This window comes from Myripristis murdjan, chromosome 10 (genome assembly GCF_902150065.1).
Source record: "Myripristis murdjan chromosome 10, fMyrMur1.1, whole genome shotgun sequence".
Classification (NCBI taxonomy): domain Eukaryota; kingdom Metazoa; phylum Chordata; class Actinopteri; order Holocentriformes; family Holocentridae; genus Myripristis; species Myripristis murdjan.
The window spans coordinates 26,932,178-26,956,171 of NC_043989.1; the positions used below are offsets into that span (position 1 = coordinate 26,932,178).

Here is a 23,994-nt window from a genome sequence, read left to right on the forward strand (position 1 = left end):
CCATGTTGACTCTCATGAGCCGATGAGAAGTGTGAGACCCTTACTTTTACATTCAAAAGGCACAAACACTGAATTATTAAAGAGGCATTTCTCTGCATATGAAAAATAATATATTACTCTTCATTATGTTTTTCTGGGAGCCTCGGAAGACCAGAGTACAATAACTTGTCTCTACAGGGGATTCTGATAATTGAAAAGGTTGGTTTACATGCTACTATCCTTTGGGTTTTTTCAGTGTGTGCATGAGAGTCCATCCTGGTTTGTTGGTTATGGAGAGATATGTAGCTCCTTCAGTCTGCTCTCTTGTCAAATGTTTCATGATAGAGATGACTGTAACTCAGTGAACAATACTCTAGTTTTTGTATACAGGGAAACAACACTGTAACCATCATTTGGTGGTTACTACTAAATTCGGTCATTTTCATTGGCTGGAAAGTGCATGTAATACAGAATATATTCATCATTATGTTTGAGTAATATTTTGATGGTGTATTACATAATCCTAAATTTATCATTGTATAATAAGAACATGCATGCAATCAAGTATATTTTTCCATCTTAAGTGCATTTTGCAAAAATGTGACAGCTGCAAATACGTTTGCTGTATTGAGCATGCAGATAAAAATGGATATGGTGCATGCTTGACTTTGTTACTCAAAGTGAATAATTTAGTTTTCACAAGTGTACCACTTTCCACTTAACAGATCTGTTGGTGCAGTCATTAATCATAACATGCCATTATCATTGCCTAATCACACTAGATGGCCTTAGCCGTATGTATTAATTGATGGAAAGGGGACTGGGTGAACCTTTCCCATCCCTTCAATTTAGACAGGCAGTTTAGGAGGACTGAAATTCTCCTGATGTGTCTTTAGCACATAGTGGATGAAGAAAGGAGCTTTCATGCCCCAAAACTAATTAAAATCAAGTGTATCTTACTTGAAAAGCATCCATACCTGATAAATTCAGTTTTTTTTTTTTATTATTTTCAGTGAAAACATACCTGTACAGAAAGCAAAGGATGTAACCCATAGCCTCATATTACTAGCTTTAATGCATCACCTAAATGAACAAGGGAGCATACACTTAAAGCCAGTGTGTAGGGGTAACATCAATAGTAAAAGCATTCCCAACACTGTTAGATAGCATGAATAAGGTATATGGTGGGTATTGCCCATATATCTAATAACTCTAATTGCATCACAGTAATAAAGGCCCATTAGAGTGAGATATTGTATAATGTATTGTAACAAGCCATCGCACTGGGTAACCTATTTTATTCTTGCAGGAGTCAAGGACACCATCTGGCTCGTCTCTCCACTTGACACATGAGATGTCAGTTCAGACTGCTGTCGTAAACCACATTATCATCCAACATCTGCCTCCCCACTGAACGTACCCACTCGCCTAACCTGCCATTCCTCGAGTGTGTGACATTAGATGATGGTGCGGCGTTTCAGCTTGTAACGGCAATCACACTGTTCAGGTAAGTGTCAAACTGCTGTCGTCTCATAAGTGATACACATGAAGGATTAAAAAGGATAGATTGTAGAACAATTAACAGTCAGAGGAAATATATTTATCAGCTAATACTTAACTGCTACTGCCTCTGCTTTTTACTGTTTACTGACTCAATCCCCATGAGTGACTGCTTGGAAAATTCAGGCTTTGTTTTCTTTGTGCCTATCAGAAGTTCCATGACACAGTGCTGCATGACATGTGAACTAGAGCTATTATAGTTTTCTTTAACAATATACTGTTTGTTTGTACTGCCTATTGTTCGAGAGGGTACTTTCTGCAGTGTTATTGTTGGATAGCTGCAGGATAAATGCTTTGGGGGTCCATTGTCCATATGCATCAGACCCACAAGTTGGGGTGATATGATATGGCTTTCACACACACACACACACTGATGAGCCGTCTGGTCATTTGGAAAGTCAGAGTGTAATAAAGCAATACCACCCACTATGTCTTATTGTGCACTGTAACATCCCTGACCTCATGTGTCTGTGACCAGGATAAAGCCACAGAATTGTGTTGCAGAGAAAATTCACTCACTTGAGGTCAGATAGGACAAGTCTAAAATTTATGGGAAAATTACATTTAATATACCATTCATGGTTGAGCCTGTGGATGAGGCGGATGAGGTTATCTTTTGAATCAATAGCATATATTTAGAGACAGTGGAAGGCGACCAAGGACATACAGTAGTCAGAACAGTGGTATGTGTTAAGTTTAGTGCTTAGCATAAGTCAAGTCAGGATTTTTTTTTTCACTGTGGTGAGTATTTTCTGTGAGTCATACTGCTGGATAAATGAAAATCTCTTCTGGTAATGCCCTTATCTCTTAATGTGTCACAGAAATTGTCTCATAACAAATGTCTTTGAAAGTTTGCTTTCATTCCTGAAGGAAATGTGCATAGAGATGACACTAGTAAATTAAAAAAAAAAAAAAAAGATACAGATGAAATATTTCCAACAAATCGAGCAAAAATACTGAAGTTATACATAATCACTGCTATTAAAGTAGGAAATGTTTCCAGGCAATATAGACACAATTTTTTTTGTCTAACAAGAAAAGAAAAAAAAACATAAAACAATGCTACAAATAAACTGAATCATCATATCTAAAGAATTTAAATACAACTTGCAAAAAGATAAGGTGACTCATATTGAGTCTGTTATTATCATAAATACAAGTTTAATTTAAAGATGATCAGCGAAATGTTCAGTAATCTCTTAATGTCCCTCTTACCTGGAAACTGGATCCAAAGTGTCTTGTCAACAGTGGAATTATCCTCTGCAGTGAAAAGCCTGCAGAGCTGCATTTAATTCAAAAACTCGCACATCACAACTGTGAGGGAATGTTCCAACTTTTTTGTCTCCTGTGTCCCTTTTCAGCGCTAAAATATTTGCCTTTCCTGAAAGGAAGAGGGCACTTTCCTCTTTTAAAGGAAACCCCTGATATGTTCCTTCCTCCGCCCGACGTCAACAATTGCATTCAAGTAACCAGAAACACAGGGTTCACTTCCTGTGTTCTAGGCAAAACACTGCTTCACGAGGGCTTTACACACAATGCAACATTGTTCTGTGCAAAAATTATGTAGCTTGAATTGAAAAAGTTTTCTAAATGTGGCAAGATTAGATTATAATGCCTCATATCCAATTCACTTTATACCTCAATACCATTTGCACCTTATGTAATTACTGCCGGTATCTTATTTTATTTTATTGTTCTAGTCAGTTTTATTAGCTGCTCTACATGCTTGTGAACTGCCATTTGGGAGCAAATAAAGTTTTTTTAATTGATTTTAATTGAATTGAAGATGTGCATCTGAGTATCATGTTGACAAATTCATCTTTTTCTTTGTTTGTTTGTTTTGAAATTTTTTGTATCACCATGAACAAGAACATGCAACAAAACAGCATGTTGTATGCATCATTTATCACCAAAAAGAAAATTATCAAGTCAGAAGTTTTCCATGTATTTTTGAAAGCAAAGGTTAAGCTCTTGCATTCTGCTCAAGCCTTTCAGGTAGTAATCAGTTTTCAACTTTGTCTGTGTGCTCGCTGTTCAGTTCAAAAATGTAGTGGCACTGTAGATTTTCTGATACAAGGTAAGCTTTAGATAAGCTTTTTCTGTTGATGCATTATCGCTTTATGAAGCATTCAGTGAATTGATCTGAAGTTTTGATATGTATCTGCTGAATGTGTAGTTTCACAGAAGCTTTAGATATGGTCACCAGTTTGTCTTGGATTGTCAACCTGTGTGTCCCAAGTCACAACAAATGTCTGGAAGACACTACAGTGTTCAAGTTTTCAACATTCAATACCAAATCATCCAGTTTTCACCGCAATTAAAATACCAATTGTATCGTAAATAATACTTAAATAATAATATGATAATAAGTAGTATAATAATAAATAATACCGCCATTTATCATGTTCTGTCTCACTTGTTATTACCTAACCCAATATAAAAACATAAACAATTCATTATGCATTTGAATTCAACCCTGATTCATTTGTATGTGTATGTGCTGAACCTTCAATGGTGTTGGAAGGTGTGTTCAGTAGGTGAGCTTCGTGCTGAACACACCTATGAACTGTGTGTAAGTGCATTCATGTACATGTGCATGAAGAGGCGGTACACTTAAGGGTCCCAGTTTCAGGGTTTGAAAATATGGTTAGCCTAGCTCTGGATGAAGTTGATATTGATGAGGGGGTGAAGTGAAGGGCAGAGGAGCTTATTGTGAGAAATTTAGAAAGCTCAATTTCGGCAGTAACAGATTGACTGTAAATTGCATGCTGGAAAGAAAACCTACATGAGTCTCATGACTCTCACACTGCAAAGGGGTCATTTTATTACAAAAAAAATGTAAATGATATAGCTTTGCTTAGTTTTAAGGTGTGGCTGCATGCATAGCTCTCCCTAATATTGGCACTTCTCATCTGCAGGAACCTATCAGTTAAAAGTCCCTGGAACCTGATTTCGGCTGTGTTCAGGGGGTGATACTAAAATCAAGTCCCAATAGGAGGAGCTAGCAAGACAGTCAATCTTGATTGGTCTAGGTGGTGACCTGGCAACCGTTGTGTAAAAATCTGCTATAAGAGGACTACAAGACAAAGCAGCCAGCTCTACACAACAAACTGCAAAAATAAAGGGCAAAACAAAGCAAGCTGCAAATTAGGCAAATGAATATGCACATGCCCTTATCATTAGTTTGGGGATTGTTTTTTCCTGGTGCAAGTTTCCTGCAGATGCTGCAAATCAAATAGGAAAATAACAAGAAAAGAGCTGTTTAATTCCCTAAAATCATTGCTACTGACACTCATTTTTTTATATATTGGCATAATTCACTTTGTTATCATTCATTTATGTACTAAAACTATGTAATATAATTGTTATGTTAGCTCTGGGGAGTGAACAGTGAGATATAAATGTAGTATTCTAGATGAGCAGCTCAAGGAAACATGGAGCTAAACAATGAAGATATTTTGCCATCATGAAGACTTACAATGCCCAGTAACTAGACAACTCAGCACTACCAAAATCCAATTTTGCCATAATGCTATCAAAAAATCAACCAAGACTATACACCTCATAACAATATATTTGCTAAAACAACATTAATTGTGTTGTCTTTTAACAAGAATGGGATATGGACATATCAAACGTTTGCTTCCAAGTTGGACAGTTGTAAAATGTCACTCCATTTGTAAAATCCCACTCCCCCTTCAGTCATGACTTTGGTTAAAGCAGTCAGTTACACAGCAAATTATTGCCATTTCACTGGAGGTTAGTTACCTGAAAAAAAAAAAAAAAAAAAAAAAAAACAGAAGAAAATACACCACAGCAACTACCTATCACTCAGTAATAATCCTAAACAATACCACTTAACCTACTGTGTCTGTGAATCCCATAATGCATGGCATTGCTTACATCATGAGTACACTATATTGATTGTGCTGGTTAACACTTGAAGGAAGCATCTGGTTGGAGTAAACTGAGGCAGTGAATAATATTTTCACTTTATTTCACTTTAAATGTGAAAAAAAAAAAAAACTCAGTGCAATAAGTTTTTGGCATTGATATGTTTAGGAAATACAATGAAAAATGATGATGTTGCTTACAGAATGAAATTTCTGCTAAGGTTCTACAATGTGCAGCAATGCCACAGCTTTTTGTTACTACAAAATATAAAAAGGGTATTGTTGTTAATGATGTTAAATAGAAATATATTTTCACCAGAATCAGCTTTTGATATATATGATAAACGTAATGGAGATGAGTAGTACTTCGTTAATCTGGAATAAGAACTGACCTGCATAAAACCAGTGTGGAATAAAATGCTGAATGTCGAAACAAACAAATATCAAATCAAACAAATGAAAAATGGTTTGCAATCAAGACATTGTTGAATACTGAACCGACTCAAGAAACTTCATGTAACGCAACTGTTTATTTATTTTGCAGAATGCACACATACCCAAAGAATCATTCTCCATCTCAATCAAATCTGATCAGAACTATGCAGCTTTTTTCCCTCTAGTATCACCACTGATTTTGTTAGCAAACGAGTGACATAAGATCATGATGACTGTCCATTCAAAACGTTTGTACACATATTTATGACATTTTTTTAATCTAGCCAAACACCACAAGGAGATATGCGTTTGAAAGAGATTGAAAGAAAAAGAGGACCATAAAACAGGTAAGAATGTAAATGAAGCACAACAAAATAAAAATAAAAATAAATAAAAACAAAGGAAGCAAATTATATATATTGTTTGCAAATGGAACAGAATAGATGGGTTTGTTGTTCATAAAAATAAACAGAAAAGTAATGACAGCAGTTAATAGCTTTGATAGTTTCTAGAAACATTGATTGTCTTTGCAATTATGGTGATTACATCATGGTCACTGTTGAGAATATGTTATAAAGGGCCATCTCTATGTTTTGCGTAAATATGCTTCTGCACTGATTACATAATGTCAAAGCTTCATAATAAAATGAAATCATTTCATACACAAAAAAGTAAATGTTTTCTCTTTGTGTTTGGGTGTATAAACAACATTTTCTTAGAAATAACTATTGTAACTATATCTCTTTTGTGCAATAGACCCCTGGATACAAATATACCACACCTACTCTTAACAACATTCCTTTAATAGAATGCAATAACACAATTGGACAAACCCTGTGACACGGTGAGAATTTGGTGAGATGTATATGTTCAATAAATTTTGACTATGTACAAAAGCAATATTTAATATTACAATACAAATTCATCTTATTTACATTTTGTTAGGATTTTAAACATTCTCATGTACTTCTGTGATTAATGAATTTTGGAAATTTACTTTAATTATGAGATGAGTGTGCACATCCCCCTACTTTTTAAATATCTTAGCAGATATTTATCATGTATGGGAGAAGGTATTTGGATGTACATGAGAGAGTTTAATTTGCCTAATAATTCATCATTTTTTTGGTGACACAGATAGTTCAACTCTTGGGAACCTGAAACCTCCTCTGGACCCACTGTCACTGCTAGAGGATGAAGACAGTCTAGATTTTTTTGATGGGAGAGAAACACCTGCACTTCCCTCTGCTCTTGCTTCACTATCCTCACCTAGTGTCACTTCATAAGAGCCTTTTGACTTTGAACCAAAACCTCCAAAGGTGCCAAACTTCAACTTGCCTTTCTTTCCTTTGACCTTGCCTCCCCCTAGATCTATAGAGACGTCACCACCCTCCGCCCCTAAATGAGCTGATGGGGGACTAACAGCAAGCCCTCCCTCATCACTCAGAGAAGTGGACCGATGCCTTGATTTCTTAAACAGATCTAGTGAGGCAGATTTGCCTTTAGGTGACACACTCAATCCAGAGTCACCCCCTAATTCTAACTTTCCACTCACCAATTCTCCAGAACTTAAACTTAAATCTTTAGAGACCTTTTTGCCTTTTCCACTGCCACTAAGTTCCACCTCAGGTCCCTGGAGGCTTAAATCAACTGCACTGCTGCCCTTTCCTTTTGACTTGCCAAAGAATTTAGGCATTTTAACCTTTACTTTTCCTTCACTATGCTTCACTTCTGAACTGTGAACTTCAACACTGTGTGAACTGATATGGCCACTAACAGATGGAGGCTGTATGTTTATGTCTCCACCAGCAGCTGCTCTTGACTCAACATCTCCTGCAACGTCTCGTTCCATGTGAGGTAGAGCAATACCAAACTTTGGTACCTTGATTTTGGGAAACGTAACTGTGCCCTCTGGGTACTGAAGGCCACCAGTACTGTTGCCTCCAACAGTTGTGTCCATCTCTGCAACACCTATTTCTGGACCTTTTAAACCTGCAGACATGGCAGCCTTTCCTTCTCCATTTAGATTTACATCAATATCAGGAGCAGTGACATTCACATTTGGCATTTTGACAGTAGGTGTCTTTAGTTTCACATCTAGTCCCTCCTGATGACTAACACCTGGACCTGTTATGCTTGTATTCAAGCTAGAAGATGGCATATCTATGTGAGGTGATTTCAGTTCCCCTGATAAAGAGACATCCCCTTTTACTTTTGGGGACTTGATATCAAATTCGACATCAGGAAAATGAAGCTTACCAAAAAGAGGCTTCTTTCCCTTTGTTCCTTTTACATGAATATCTGGTGTGTCAACTTCCACTTTTGCATCAGGTGTTTCAATGTCAAGGTCAGGTTTCTTTATCTTTCCTTTAACTTTAGGAAGTTTAAATTTGCCTTTCTTTCCCTTGATATTGTGGTCAATATCAGGTGCATCAAGACTTCCTTCAACATCAGGGAGAGTAACTTCAGCTTTGGGTGTCTTAACATAAACATCAGGCCCCTCTACTTCTGGAGACTTAATTCCAAACTTAGGACCTTTAAACTTGGGAAATGTAACTCCAACATTTGAACCTTGGATGTTTCCCTCAAGTTTTGGCAGCGATACATCGACATCTTGTCCTTTAATTTCAGGTGCCTTGACATCAATGCCAGCCTTTGGAAGTTTGACATTGACATCTGGACCCTCAACTTTAGGACCTTTGAAACCAAATGATGGTATTTTGATTTTTGGCATTTTGATTCCACCTTCAGGGCTTCCAATATCAACATCAGGCCCTTCAATATCCACTTCAGGAGCTTTGATGTCTCCTTCTATTTTTGGCACTGACACATCCACATCTCCCTTGAGTTTTGGTCCTTTAAGGTTAAAATCTACATCTGGCATGGAAATTTTAGGTCCTGAGATAGATGGCAGTTTGATTTTTGGCATTTTTAATCCGCCTTCTGGGCCCTCAATATCAAAATCAGGCCCCTCAATATCCACTTTTGGTGCTTTAATGTCTCCCTCAATCTTTGGCACTGACACATCCACATCCCCACTGACTTTTGGACCTTTCAGGTTGAAGTCCACATCAGGCATGGAAATATTGGGTCCTGAGATGGATGGCATCTTAAATTTTGGTCCTTTGATTTTACCACTTGGACCTTCAATGTCAAGTTCTGGTCCTTTCAAATCAGCTGTAGGCACATTAACATCAATGTCAGCTTTGGGAAGATTTACAGCCACATCTGGACCCTCAACTTTTGGACCTTTGAGGTCAAATGATGGCATCTTGATTTTGGGCATTTTGAATCCAGCTTCAGGGCCCTCAACATCAACATCTGGCATGGAAATCTTGGGTCCTGAGATAGATGGCATTTTGATTTTGGGCATTTTGAATCCGCCTTCTGGGCCCTCAATGTCAACATCAGGCCCTTCAATATCCACTTTTGGTGCTTTGATGTCTCCCCCAATCTTTGGCACTGAAACATCCATTTCTCCACTGACTTTTGGACCTTTCAGGTTGAAGTCCACATCAGGCATGGAAATCTTGGGTCCTGAGATGGATGGCATCTTGAATTTTGGCCCTTTGATCTTACCACTTGGACTCTCAATGTCAAGTTCTGGTCCCTGAATGTCAACTTCAGGTGCTTTGATATCAATGTCTGCTTTGGGAAGGTTTACATCTACATCTGGACACTCTACTTTAGGACCTTTAAATCCAAAAGATGGCATTTTGATTTTAGGCATTTTGAATCCTCCTTCAGGGCCCTCAATGTCAACATCTGGTCCTTTGATGTCAACGTCAGGTGCTTTGATATCAACGTCAGCTCTGGGAAGATTGACATCCACATCTGGACCCTCTACTTTTGGACCTTTGAGGCTAAAGGATGGCATTTTGATTGTGGGCATTTTGAATCCACCTTCAGGTCCCTTGATATCAACATCAGGTCCTTCAATATCCACTTTAGGACCTTTGATGTCACCCCCAGTCTTTGGCACTGACACATCCACATCTCCACTGACTTTTGGACCTTTCAGGTTGAAGTCCACATCAGGCATGGAAATCTTGGGTCCTGAGATGGATGGCATCTTGAATTTTGGCCCTTTGATCTTACCACTTGGACTTTCAATGTCAAGTTCTGGTCCCTGAATGTCAACTTTAGGTGCTTTGATATCAATGTCTGCTTTGGGAAGGTTTACATCTACATCTGGACACTCTACTTTAGGACCTTTGAATCCAAAAGATGGCATTTTGATTTTAGGCATTTTGAATCCTCCTTCAGGGCCCTCAATGTCAACATCTGGTCCTTTGATGTCAACGTCAGGTGCTTTGATATCAACGTCAGCTCTGGGAAGATTGACATCCACATCTGGACCCTCTACTTTTGGACCTTTGAGGCCAAAGGATGGCATTTTGATTGTGGGCATTTTGAATCCACCTTCAGGTCCCTTGATATCAACATCAGGCCCTTCAATATCCACTTTAGGACCTTTGATGTCACCCCCAATCTTTGGCACTGACACATCCACATCTCCACTGACTTTTGGACCTTTCAGGTTGAAGTCCACATCAGGCATGGAAATCTTGGGTCCTGAGATGGATGGCATCTTGAATTTTGGCCCTTTGATCTTACCACTTGGACTTTCAATGTCAAGTTCTGGTCCCTGAATGTCAACTTTAGGTGCTTTGATATCAATGTCTGCTTTGGGAAGGTTTACATCTACATCTGGACACTCTACTTTAGGACCTTTAATCCAAAAGATGGCATTTTGATTTTAGGCATTTTGAATCCTCCTTCAGGGCCCTCAATGTCAACATCTGGTCCTTTGATGTCAACGTCAGGTGCTTTGATATCAATGTCAGCTCTGGGAAGATTGACATCCACATCTGGACCCTCTACTTTTGGACCTTTGAGGCCAAAGGATGGCATTTTGATTGTGGGCATTTTGAATCCACCTTCAGGTCCCTTGATATCAACATCAGGCCCTTCAATATCCACTTTAGGACCTTTGATGTCACCCCCAATCTTTGGCACTGACACATCCACATCTCCACTGACTTTTGGACCTTTCAGGTTGAAGTCCACATCAGGCATGGAAATTTTGGGTCCTGAGATGGATGGCATCTTGAATTTTGGCCCTTTGATCTTACCACTTGGACTTTCAATGTCAAGTTCTGGTCCCTGGATGTCAACTTTAGGTGCTTTGATATCAATGTCTGCTTTGGGAAGGTTTACATCTACATCTGGACACTCTACTTTAGGACCTTTAAATCCAAAAGATGGCATTTTGATTTTAGGCATTTTGAATCCTCCTTCAGGTCCCTCGATGTCAACATCTGGTCCTTTGATGTCAACGTCAGGTGCTTTGATATCAATGTCAGCTCTGGGAAGATTGACATCCACATCTGGACCCTCTACTTTTGGACCTTTGAGGCCAAAGGATGGCATTTTGATTGTGGGCATTTTGAATCCACCTTCAGGTCCCTTGATATCAACATCAGGCCCTTCAATATCCAGTTTGGGACCTTTGATGTCACCCCCAATCTTTGGCACTGACACATCCACATCTCCACTGACTTTTGGACCTTTCAGGTTGAAGTCCACATCAGGCATGGAAATCTTGGGTCCTGAGATGGATGGCATCTTGAATTTTGGCCCTTTGATCTTACCACTTGGACTTTCAATGTCAAGTTCTGGTCCCTTAATATCAACTTCAGGTGCTTTGATATCAATGTTTGCTTTGGGAAGGTTTATATCTACATCTGGACCCTCCACTTTAGGTCCTTTAAATCCAAAAGATGGCATTTTGATTTTAGGCATTTTGAATCCTCCTTCAGGGCCCTCAATGTCAACATCTGGTCCTTTGATGTCAACGTCAGGTGCTTTGATATCAATGTCAGCTCTGGGAAGATTGACATCCACATCTGGACCCTCAACTTTAGGACCTTTGAGGCCAAAGGATGGCATTTTGATTTTGGGCATTTTGAATCCGCCTTCAGGTCCCTCGATGTCAACACCAGGTCCTTCTATATCCACTTTAGGACCTTTGATATCGCCTTCTATCTTTGGCACCGACACATCCACATCTCCTTTGAGTTTTGGCCCTTTTAGGTTTATATCCAGATCTGGCATGGAAATTTTAGGTCCTGAGATAGATGGCATTTTGATTTTGGGCATTTTGAATCCTCCTTCTGGGCCTTCAATGTCAACATCAGGCCCCTCAATATCCACTTTTGGTGCTTTAATATCTCCCTCAATCTTTGGGATTGAAACATCCACATCTCCACTGACTTTTGGACCTTTCAGGTTGAAGTCCACATCAGGCATGGAAATCTTGGGTCCTGAGATGGATGGCATCTTGAATTTTGGCCCTTTGATCTTACCACTTGGACTCTCAATGTCAAGTTCTGGTCCCTGAATGTCAACTTTAGGTGCTTTGATATCAATGTCTGCTTTGGGAAGGTTTACATCTACATCTGGACACTCTACTTTAGGACCTTTAAATCCAAAAGATGGCATTTTGATTTTAGGCATTTTGAATCCTCCTTCAGGGCCCTCAATGTCAACATCTGGTCCTTTGATGTCAACGTCAGGTGCTTTGATATCAATGTCAGCTCTGGGAAAATTGACATCCACATCTGGACCCTCAACTTTAGGACCTTTGAGGCCAAAGGATGGCATTTTGATTTTGGGCATTTTGAATCCGCCTTCAGGTCTCTCGATGTCAACACCAGGTCCTTCTATATCCACTTTAGGACCTTTGATATCGCCTTCTATCTTTGGCACTGACACATCCACATCTCCCTTGAGTTTTGGCCCTTTTAGGTTCATATCCAGATCTGGCATGGAAATTTTAGGTCCTGAGATAGATGGCATTTTGATTTTGGGCATTTTGAATCCTCCTTCTGGGCCCTTGATATCAACATCAGGCCCCTCAATATCCACTTTAGGACCTTTGATGTCACCCCCAATCTTTGGCACTGACACATCCACATCTCCACTGACTTTTGGACCTTTTAGGTTGAAATCCACATCAGGCATGGAAATCTTGGGCCCTGAGATAGATGGCAATTTGATTTTTGGCATTTTAAATCCGCCTTCTGGGCCCTCAATGTCAACATCAGGCCCCTCAATATCCACTTTTGGTGCTTTAATGTCTCCCTCAATCTTTGGCACTGACACATCCACATCTCCACTGACTTTTGGACCTTTCAGGTTGAAGTCCACATCAGGCATGGAAATCTTGGGTCCTGAGATGGATGGCATCTTGAATTTTGGCCCTTTGATCTTACCACTTGGACCTTCAATGTCAAGTTCTGGTCCCTGAATGTCAACTTCAGGTGCTTTGATATCAATGTCTGCTTTGGGAAGGTTTACATCTACATCTGGACCCTCCACCTTAGGACCTTTAACTCCAAATGATGGCATTTTGATTTTTGGCATTTTGAATCTGCCCTCAGGACCTTCGATGTCAACATCTGGTCCTTCAATATCCACTTTAGGCTTTTTTATATCTCCCTCTATCTTTGGCACTGTCACATCCACGTCTCCCTTGACTTTAGGTCCTTTAAGGTTGAAATCCATATCGGGCATTGAAAGTTTTGGTCCAGATATTGATGGCATCTTGAATTTTGGACCTTTTATTTTCCCTTCAGGGCCCTCAAAGTCAACCTCAGGTCCTTTGATGTCAATATCAGGTGCTTTGATATCAATGTCTGCTTTGGGAAGGTTGACATCTACATCTGGACCCTCCACTTTAGGACCTTTGAAGCCAAATGATGGCATTTTGATTTTTGGCATTTTGAATCCACCATCAGGGCCCTCAATGTCGACCTCTGGTCCTCTGATGTTAACGTCAGGTGCTTTCATATCAATGTCACCCTTTGGAAGGGTTAAATCCACATCTGGACCCTCAACTTTAGGACCTTTGAACCCAAAGGATGGCATTTTTATTTTGGGCATTTTGAATCCGCCTTCTGGGCCTTCAATGTCAACATCAGGCCCTTCAACATCCAATTTTGGTGACTTAATGTCTCCCTCAATCTTTGGCACTGACACATCCATTTCTCCACTGACTTTTGGACCTTTCAGGTTGAAGTCCACATCAGGCATGGAAATCTTGGGTCCTGAGATGGATGGCATCTTGAATTTTGGCCCTTTGATTTTACCACTTGGACTTTCAATGTCAAGTTGTGGTCCCTTAATGTCAATTTCAGGTGCTTTGAGATCAATGTCTGTTTTGGGAAGGTTTATATCTACATCTGGACCCTCCACCTTAGGACCTTTAACTCCAAACGATGGCATTTTGATTTTTGGCATTTTGAATCTGCCCTCAGGACCTTCGATGTCAACATCTGGTCCTTCAATATCCACTTTAGGACCTTTGATATCGCCCTCTATCTTTGGCACTGTCACATCCATGTCTCCCTTGACTTTAGGTCCCTTAAGGTTGAAATCCATATCGGGCATTGAAATTTTTGGCCCAGATATGGATGGCATCTTGAATTTTGGACCTTTGATTTTCCCTTCAGGGCCCTCAAGGTCAACCTGTGGTCCTTTGATGTCAATATCAGGTGTTCTGATATCAATGTCTGCTTTGGGAAGGTTTACATCTACATCTGGACCCTCCAGTTTAGGACCTTTGATGATGGACCATCCACTTTTGGACCTTTGAGGCCAAAGGATGGTATTTTGATTTTTGGCATTTTGAATCCACCCTCTGGTCCCTCAATCTCAACATCAGGCCCTTCAATATCCACTTTAGGTGCTTTAATGTTTCCTTCAATGTTTGGCACTGACACATCCAAATCCCCACTGACTTTTGGACCTTTAAGGTTGAAGTCCACATCAGGCATGGAAATCTTGGGTCCTGAGATGGTTGGCATCTTGAATTTTGGCCCTTTGATCTTGCCACTTGGACTTTCAATGTCAAGTTCTGGTCCCTGGATGTCAACTTTAGGTGCTTTGATATCAATGTCTGCTTTGGGAAGGTTTACATCTACATCTGGACACTCTACTTTAGGACCTTTAAATCCAAAAGATGGCATTTTGATTTTAGGCATTTTGAATCCTCCTTCAGGGCCCTCAATGTCAACATCTGGTCCTTCTATATCAACTTTAGGACCTTTGATATCTCCTTCTATCTTTGGCACTGACACATCCACATCTCCCTTGAGTTTTGACCCTTTTAGGTTTATATCCAGATCTGGCATGGAAATTTTAGGTCCTGAGATAGATGGCAGTTTGATTTTTGGCATTTTAAATCCACCTTCTGGGCCCTCAATGTCAACATCAGGCCCCTCAATATCCACTTTTGGTGCTTTAATGTCTCCCTCAATCTTTGGCACTGACACATCCACATCTCCACTGACTTTTGGACCTTTCAGGTTGAAGTCCACATCAGGCATGGAAATCTTGGGTCCTGAGATAGATGGCATCTTGAATTTTGGCCCTTTGATCTTACCACTTGGACTTTCAATGTCAAGTTCTGGTCCCTGAATGTCAACTTTAGGTGCTTTGATATCAATGTCAGCTTTGGGAAGGTTAACATCTAAATCTGGACCCTCCAGTTTAGGTCCTTTAAATCCAAAATGATGGCATTTTGATTTTGGGCATTTTGAATCCACCATCAGGGCCCTCAATGTCAACATCTGGTCCTTCAATGTCCACTTTAGGCATTTTTATATCCCCTTTTATTTTTGGCACAGATACATCTATATTTCCTTCCAATGCTGGTTCCTTGACACTGAAGTCAACATCTGGCACTGAGACTTTTGGGCCTTTGAGTTTTCCATCAAGCCCCCCAGTTTCAAGCTTTGGGCCTTTCATATCAACCTCTGGAACCTTGATGTCAAAGTCAGCTTTAGGAAGATCAACATTAACGTCTGGCTTCTCAAACTTTGGGGTTCTCAACCCAAATTTTGGCATCTTGAATTTTGATCCTTTAATTTTAGGTCCTGCCACTTCAAGTTCAGGACCTTCAACCGTACTTTTGGGACCTTTGATGTTGAAATCCCCTTGAGCTAGTTTAACATCAACTTCAGGAGCCTTGACCTTTGGACCCTTAAATCCAAATTTAGGCATTTTGAATTTTGTTTTCTTTGATCCAAGTTCAGGACTATCAATAGTGACATCAGGTCCTTGAATTTCAGTTTTTGGCAAATTAATATCACCCTCTATGTCGCTCTTCAATTTTGGCCCTTTAAGATTGAAGTCAACATCGGGTAATGTTATTTTTGGTCCAGATATTGTTGGCAACTTGAACTTTGTACCTTTCACATGTGCTTCTGGAGAATCAAAACCAGCATTTGGCCCTTCAATATCAATATCAGGACATTTGATGGTAGCCTCTGGTGCTTTTATTTTTCCCTCTACCTTTGGAGCTGACACATCCACATCTCCCTTGAGTTTTGACCCTTTTAGATTCAAATCCAAATCTGGCATGCTGACCTTGGGTCCTGACAAAGATGGCATTTTGATTTTGGGCATTTTGATTCCACCTTCAGGTCCCTCGATGTCAACATCAGGTCCTTCAATATCCACTTTGGGAGCTTTAATATCTCCTTCTATCTTTGGCACTGACACATCCATATCTCCCTTGACTTTAGGTCCTTTAAGGTTGAAATCCACATCAGGCATTGATATTTTTGGCCCTGATATGGATGGCATCTTGAATTTTGGACCTTTGATTTTCCCTTCAGGGCCCTCAAGGTCAACCTCAGGTCCTTTGATGTCAACTTCAGGTGCTTTAATATTAATGTCAGCTTTCGGTAGGTTGACATCCACATCTGGACCCTCCACTTTAGGACCTTTGATGCCGAAGGATGGTATTTTGATTTTTGGCATTTTGAATCCGCCTTCAGGTCCCTCAATGTCAACATCGGGCCCTTCAATGTCCACTTTGGGAGCTTTAATGTCTCCTTCTATCTTTGGCACTGACACATCCACATCTCCCTTGACTTTAGGTCCTTTAAGGTTGAAATCAACATCGGGCATTGAAATTTTTGGCCCTGATATGGATGGCATCTTGAATTTTGGACCTTTGATTTTCCCTTCAGGGCCCTCAAGGTCAAACTCAGGTACTTTGATGTCAACTTCAGGTGCTTTAATATTAATGTCAGCTTTCGGTAGGTTGACATCCACATCTGGACCCTCCAATTTAGGACCTTTGATGCCAAAGGATGGCATTTTGAATTTTGGCATTTTGAATCCACCTTCTGGTCCCTCAATGTCAACATCAGGCCCTTCAATGTCCACTTTGGGAGCTTTAATATCTCCTTCTATCTTTGGCACTGACACATCCACATCTCCCTTGACTTTAGGTCCTTTAAGGTTGAAATCCACATCAGGCATTGATATTTTTGGCCCTGATATTGATGGCATCTTGAATTTTGGACCTTTGATTTTCCCTTCAGGGCCCTCAAGGTCAACCTCTGGTCCTCTGATGTCCACGTCAGGTGCTTTGATATTAATGTCAGCTTTCGGTAGGTTGACATCCACATCTGGACCCTCCAATTTAGGACCTTTGATGCCAAAGGATGGTATTTTGATTTTTGGCATTTTGAATCCACCTTCAGGTCCCTCAATGTCAACATCAGGCCCTTCAATGTCCACTTTGGGAGCTTTAATATCTCCTTCTATCTTTGGCACTGACACATCCACATCTCCCTTGACTTTAGGTCCTTTAAGGTTGAAATCCACATCAGGCATTGATATTTTTGGCCCTGATATTGATGGCATCTTGAATTTTGGACCTTTGATTTTCCCTTCAGGGCCCTCGAGATCAACCTCTGGTACTTTGATGTCAACATCAGGTGCTTTGATATTAATGTCAGGTTTTGGTAGGTTGACATCCACATCTGGACCCTCCAATTTAGGACTTCTGATGCCAAAGGATGGCATTTTGATTTTTGGCATTTTGAATCCACCTTCAGGTCCCTCAATGTCAACATCAGGCCCTTCAATGTCCACTTTGGGAGCTTTAATATCTCCTTCTATCTTTGGCACTGACACATCCACATCTCCCTTGACTTTAGGTCCTTTAAGGTTGAAATCCACATTGGGCATTGATATTTTTGGTCCTGATATGGATGGCATCTTGAATTTTGGACCTTTGATTTTCCCTTCAGGGCCCTCAAGGTCAACCTCTGGTCCTTTGATGTCAACATCAGGTGCTTTGATATTAATGTCAGCTTTCGGTAGGTTGACATCCACATCTGGACCCTCCAATTTAGGACCTTTGATGCCAAAGGATGGTATTTTGATTTTTGGCATTTTGAATCCACCTTCAGGTCCCTCAATGTCAAGATCCGGCCCTTCAATGTCCACTTTCGGAGCTTTAATATCTCCTTCTATCTTTGGCACTGACACATCCACATCTCCCTTGAGTTTAGGTCCTTTAAGGTTGAAATCCACATCAGGCATTGATATTTTTGGCCCTGATATGGATGGCATCTTGAATTTTGGCCCTTTGATTTTCCCTTCAGGGCCCTCAAGGTCAACCTCAGGTCCTTTGATGTCAACTTCAGGTGCTTTGATATTAATGTCAGGTTTTGGTAGGTTGACATCCACATCTGGACCCTCCAATTTAGGACTTTTGATGCCAAAGGATGGCATTTTGATTTTTGGCATTTTGAATCCACCTTCAGGTCCCTCAATGTCAACATCAGGCCCTTCGATGTCCACTTTGGGAGCTTTAATATCTCCTTCTATCTTTGGCACTGACACATCCACATCTCCCTTGACTTTAGGTCCTTTAAGGTTGAAATCCACATTGGGCATTGATATTTTTGGCCCTGATATGGATGGCATCTTGAATTTTGGCCCTTTGATTTTCCCTTCAGGGCCCTCAAGGTCAACCTCTGGTCCTTTGATGTCAACATCAGGTGCTTTGATATTAATGTCAGCTTTCGGTAGGTTGACATCCACATCTGGACCCTCCAATTTAGGACCTTTGATGCCAAAGGATGGAATTTTGATTTTTGGCATTTTGAATCCACCTTCAGGTCCCTCGATGTCAACATCAGGCCCCTCAATGTCCACTTTGGGAGCTTTAATGTCTCCCTCAATCTTTGGCACTGACACATCCACATCTCCCTTGACTTTAGGTCCTTTAAGGTTGAAATCCACATCAGGCATTGATATTTTTGGTCCTGATATGGATGGCATCTTGAATTTTGGACCTTTGATTTTCCCTTCAGGGCCCTCAAGGTCAACATCAGGTCCTTTGATATCCACTTCAGGTGTTTTGATATCAATATCAGCTTTGGGAAGATTGACATTGACATCTGGACCCTGCACTTTTGGACCTTTGAGTCCAAAGGAAGGTATTTTGATTTTTGGCATTTTGAATCCACCTTCAGGTCCCTCGATGTCAACATCAGGCCCTTCAATGTCCACTTTGGGAGCTTTAATATCTCCTTCTATCTTTGGCACTGACACATCCACATCTCCCTTGACTTTAGGTCCTTTAAGGTTGAAATCCACATTGGGCATTGAAATTTTTGGTCCTGATATGGATGGCATCTTGAATTTTGGACCTTTGATTTTCCCTTCAGGGCCCTCAAGGTCAACCTCTGGTCCTCTGATGTCCACTTCAGGTGCTTTGATATTAATGTCAGCTTTCGGTAGGTTGACATCCACATCTGGACCCTCCACTTTAGGACCTTTGATGCCAAAGGATGGTATTTTGATTTTGGCATTTTGAATCCACCTTCAGGTCCCTCGATGTCAACATCAGGCCCTTCAATGTCCACTTTGGGAGCTTTAATATCTCCTTCTATCTTTGGCACTGACACATCCACATCTCCCTTGACTTTAGGTCCTTTAAGGTTGAAATCAACATCGGGCATTGAAATTTTTGGCCCTGATATGGATGGCATCTTGAATTTTGGACCTTTGATTTTCCCTTCAGGGCCCTCAAGGTCAACCTCAGGTCCTTTGATGTCAACTTCAGGTGCTTTGATATTAATGTCAGCTTTCGGTAGATTGACATCCACATCTGGACCCTCCAATTTAGGACCTTTGATGCCAAAGGATGGTATTTTGATTTTTGGCATTTTGAATCCACCTTCAGGTCCCTCGATGTCAACATCAGGCCCCTCAATGTCCACTTTGGGAGCTTTAATGTCTCCTTCAATCTTTGGCACTGACACATCCACATCTCCCTTGACTTTAGGTCCTTTAAGGTTGAAATCCACATCAGGCATTGATATTTTTGGCCCTGATATGGATGGCATCTTGAATTTTGGCCCTTTGATTTTCCCTTCAGGGCCCTCGATGTCAACCTCAGGTCCTTTGATGTCCACTTCAGGTGCTTTGATATCAATATCAGCTTTGGGAAGATTGACATTGACATCTGGACCCTGCACTTTTGGACCTTTGAGTCCAAAGGAAGGTATTTTGATTTTTGGCATTTTGAATCCACCTTCAGGTCCCTCGATGTCAACATCAGGCCCTTCAATGTCCATTTTGGGAGCTTTAATATCTCCTTCTATCTTTGGCATTGACACATCCACATCTCCCTTGACTTTAGGTCCTTTGAGGTTGAAATCCACATTGGGCATTGAAATTTTTGGTCCTGATATGGATGGCATCTTGAATTTTGGACCTTTGATTTTCCCTTCAGGGCCCTCAAGGTCAACCTCTGGTCCTCTGATGTCCACATCAGGTGCTTTGATATTAATGTCAGCTTTCGGTAGGTTGACATCCACATCTGGACCCTCCACTTTAGGACCTTTGATGCCAAAGGATGGTATTTTGATTTTTGGCATTTTGATTCCACCTTCAGGTCCTTTGATGTCAACATCAGGCCCTTCAATATCCAGTTTGGGAGCTTTGATATCTCCTTCTATCTTTGGCACTGACACATCCATATCTCCCTTGACTTTAGGTCCTTTAAGGTTGAAATCAACATCGGGCATTGAAATTTTTGGCCCTGATATGGATGGCATCTTGAATTTTGGACCTTTGATTTTCCCTTCAGGGCCCTCAAGGTCAACCTCAGGTCCTTTGATGTCAACATCAGGTGCTTTGATATTAATGTCAGCTTTCGGTAGGTTGACATCCACATCTGGACCCTCCAATTTAGGACCTTTGATGCCAAAGGATGGAATTTTGATTTTTGGCATTTTGAATCCACCTTCAGGTCCCTCGATGTCAACATCAGGCCCCTCAATGTCCACTTTGGGAGCTTTAATGTCTCCTTCAATCTTTGGCACTGACACATCCACATCTCCCTTGACTTTAGGTCCTTTAAGGTTGAAATCCACATCAGGCATTGATATTTTTGGCCCTGATATGGATGGCATCTTGAATTTTGGACCTTTGATTTTCCCTTCAGGGCCCTCAATGTCAACCTCAGGTCCTTTGATGTCCACTTCAGGTGCTTTGATATAATATCAGCTTTCGGTAAGATTGACATTGCACATCTGGACCCTCCACTTTAGGACCTTTGATGCCAAAGGATGGTATTTTGATTTTTGGCATTTTGAATCCACCTTCAGGTCCCTCGATGTCAACATCAGGCCCTTCAATGTCCACTTTGGGAGCTTTAATATCTCCTTCTATCTTTGGCACTGACACATCCACATCTCCCTTGACTTTAGGTCCTTTAAGGTTGAAATCAACATTGGGCATTGAAATTTTTGGCCCTGATATGGATGGCATCTTGAATTTTGGACCTTTGATTTTCCCTTCAGGGCCCTCAAGGCCAATTTCTGGTCCTTTGATGTCCACCTCAGGTGCTTTAATATTAATGTCAGCTTTCGGTAGGTTGACATCGACATCTGGACCCTCCAATTTAGGACCTTTGATGCCAAAGATGGTATTTTGATTTTTGGCATTTTGAATCCACCTTCAGGTCCCTCGATGTCAACATCAGGCCCTTCAATGTCCACTTTGGGAGCTTTAATATCTCCTTCTATCTTTGGCACTGACACATCCATATCTCCCTTGACTTTAGGTCCTTTAAGGTTGAAATCAACATCGGGCATTGAAATTTTTGGCCCTGATATGGATGGCATCTTGAATTTTGGCCCTTTGATTTTCCCTTCAGGGCCCTCAAGGTCAACCTCAGGTCCTTTGATGTCCACTTCAGGTGCTTTGATGTTAATGTCAGCTTTCGGTAGGTTGACATCCACATCTGGACCCTCCAATTTGGGACTTTTGATGCCAAAGGATGGCATTTTGATTTTTGGCATTTTGAATCCACCTTCAGGTCCCTCAATGTCAACATCAGGCCCCTCAATGTCCACTTTAGGTGCTTTAATGTCTCCCTCAATCTTTGGCACTGACACATCCATACCTCCTTTGAGTTTTGAACCTTTTAGGTTTATATCCATATCTGGCATTGAAATTTTTGGTCCTGATATGGATGGCATCTTGAATTTTGGACCTTTGATTTTCCCTTCAGGGCCCTCAAGGTCAACATTAGGTCCTTTGATATCAACTTCAGGTGCTTTAATATTGATGTCAGCTTTCGGTAGGTTAACATCCACGTCTGGACCCTCCAATTTAGGACCTTTGATGCCAAAGGATGGTATTTTGATTTTTGGCATTTTGAATCCACCTTCAGGTCCCTCAATGTCAACATCAGGCCCTTCAATGTCCTACTTTGGGAGCTTTAATATCTCCTTCTATCTTTGGCACTGACACATCCACATCGCCCTTGACTTTAGGTCCTTTAAGGTTGAAATCCACATCAGGCATTGAAATTTTTGGCCCTGATATGGATGGCATCTTGAATTTTGGACCTTTGATTTTCCCTTCAGGGCCCTCAAGGTCAACCTCAGGTCCTTTGATGTCAACTTCAGGTGCTTTAATATTAATGTCAGCTTTCGGTAGGTTGACATCGACATTTGGACCCTCCAATTTAGGACCTTTGATGCCAAAGATGGTATTTTGATTTTTGGCATTTTGAATCCACCTTCAGGTCCCTCAATGTCAACATCAGGCCCTTCAATGTCCACTTTAGGTCCTTTAATGTCTCCCTCAATCTTCGGCACTGGCACATCCACATCTCCCTTGATTTTAGGTCCTTTAAGGTTTAGGTCTACATCAGGCATTGAAATTTTTGGTGTTGATATTGATGGCATCTTGAATTTTGGCCCTTTGATTTTCCCTTCAGGACCCTCAAGGTCAACATCAGGTCCTTTGATATCAACTCCAGGTGCTTTAATGCTAATGTCTGCTTTTGGTAGACTGACATCCACATCTGGACCCTCCACTTTAGGACCTTTGCTGCCAAAGGATGGCATTTTAATTGTGGGCATTTTGAATCCACCTTCAGGTCCCTTGATGTCAACATCAGGCCCTTCAATTTCCACTTTAGGTGCTTTAATATCTCCCTCAATCTTTGGCACTGACACATCTACATCTCCTTTGAGTTTGGGCCCTTTTAGGTTTATATCCATATCTGGCATTGAAATTTTTGGCCCTGATATGGATGGCATCTTGAATTTTGGCCCTTTGATTTTCCTTTCAGGGCCCTCAAGGTCAACATTAGGTCCTTTGAAATCAACTTCAGGTGCTTTAATATTAATGTCTGTTTTTGGTAGGTTGACATCCACATCTGGACCCTCCACCTTAGGACCTTTAATTCCAAATGATGGCATTTTGATTTTTGGCATTTTGAATCCACCTTCAGGTCCCTCAATGTCAACATCAGGCCCTTCAATGTCCACTTTGGGAGCTTTAATGTCTCCTTCTATCTTTGGCACTGACACATCTACATCTCCCTTGAGTTTAGGTCCTTTAAGGTTGAAGTCTACGTCAGGCGTTGAAATTTTTGGCTTTGATATAGATGGCATCTTGAGTTTTGGACCTTTGATTTTCCCTTCAAGGCCATCTAGGTCAACCTCAGGTCCTTTGATGTCCACTTCAGGTGCTTTAATATTAATGTCTGCTTTTGGTAGGTTTACATCCACATCTGGACCCTCCAATTTAGGACCTTTGATGCCAAAGGATGGCATTTTGATTTTGGGCATTTTGAATCCACCTTCAGGTCCCTTGATGTCAACATCAGGCCCTTCAATATCCACTTTAGGCGCTTTAATGTCTCCCTCAATCTTTGGCACTGACACATCCACATCTCCTTTGAGTTTGGGCCCTTTTATGTTCATATCCATATCTGGCATTGAAATTT

At 40.8% G+C, this 23,994-nt stretch overlaps 2 protein-coding genes across 3 annotated transcripts in view; both read right to left on the bottom strand.

Annotated features, from left to right (window-relative positions):
• Positions 1–2,852, bottom strand: part of klhl4 (kelch-like family member 4) — a 35,707-nt gene extending 32,855 nt beyond the window's left edge. Inside the window, exon 1 of one of the 2 annotated variants that reach the window (XM_030062109.1) lies at positions 2,755–2,852. The gene's annotated coding sequence lies outside the window, so the exon portion shown is untranslated. The remainder of the gene's footprint in view (positions 1–2,754) is intronic. The other variant, XM_030062108.1, reaches the window with a different exon arrangement.
• A 3,095-nt stretch (positions 2,853–5,947) lies between these two features.
• Positions 5,948–23,994, bottom strand: part of ahnak (AHNAK nucleoprotein) — a 36,337-nt gene continuing 18,290 nt past the window's right edge. The window contains 11 exon segments of the mRNA XM_030061647.1: positions 5,948–10,601; positions 10,604–14,320; positions 14,506–15,442; positions 15,444–17,575; positions 17,732–19,543; positions 19,546–19,716; positions 19,873–21,144; positions 21,302–21,667; positions 21,670–22,459; positions 22,461–22,744; positions 22,747–23,994. Of these exon segments, the coding sequence (XP_029917507.1) occupies positions 6,985–10,601; positions 10,604–14,320; positions 14,506–15,442; positions 15,444–17,575; positions 17,732–19,543; positions 19,546–19,716; positions 19,873–21,144; positions 21,302–21,667; positions 21,670–22,459; positions 22,461–22,744; positions 22,747–23,994 (16,346 nt within the window). The 3' untranslated portion in view covers positions 5,948–6,984.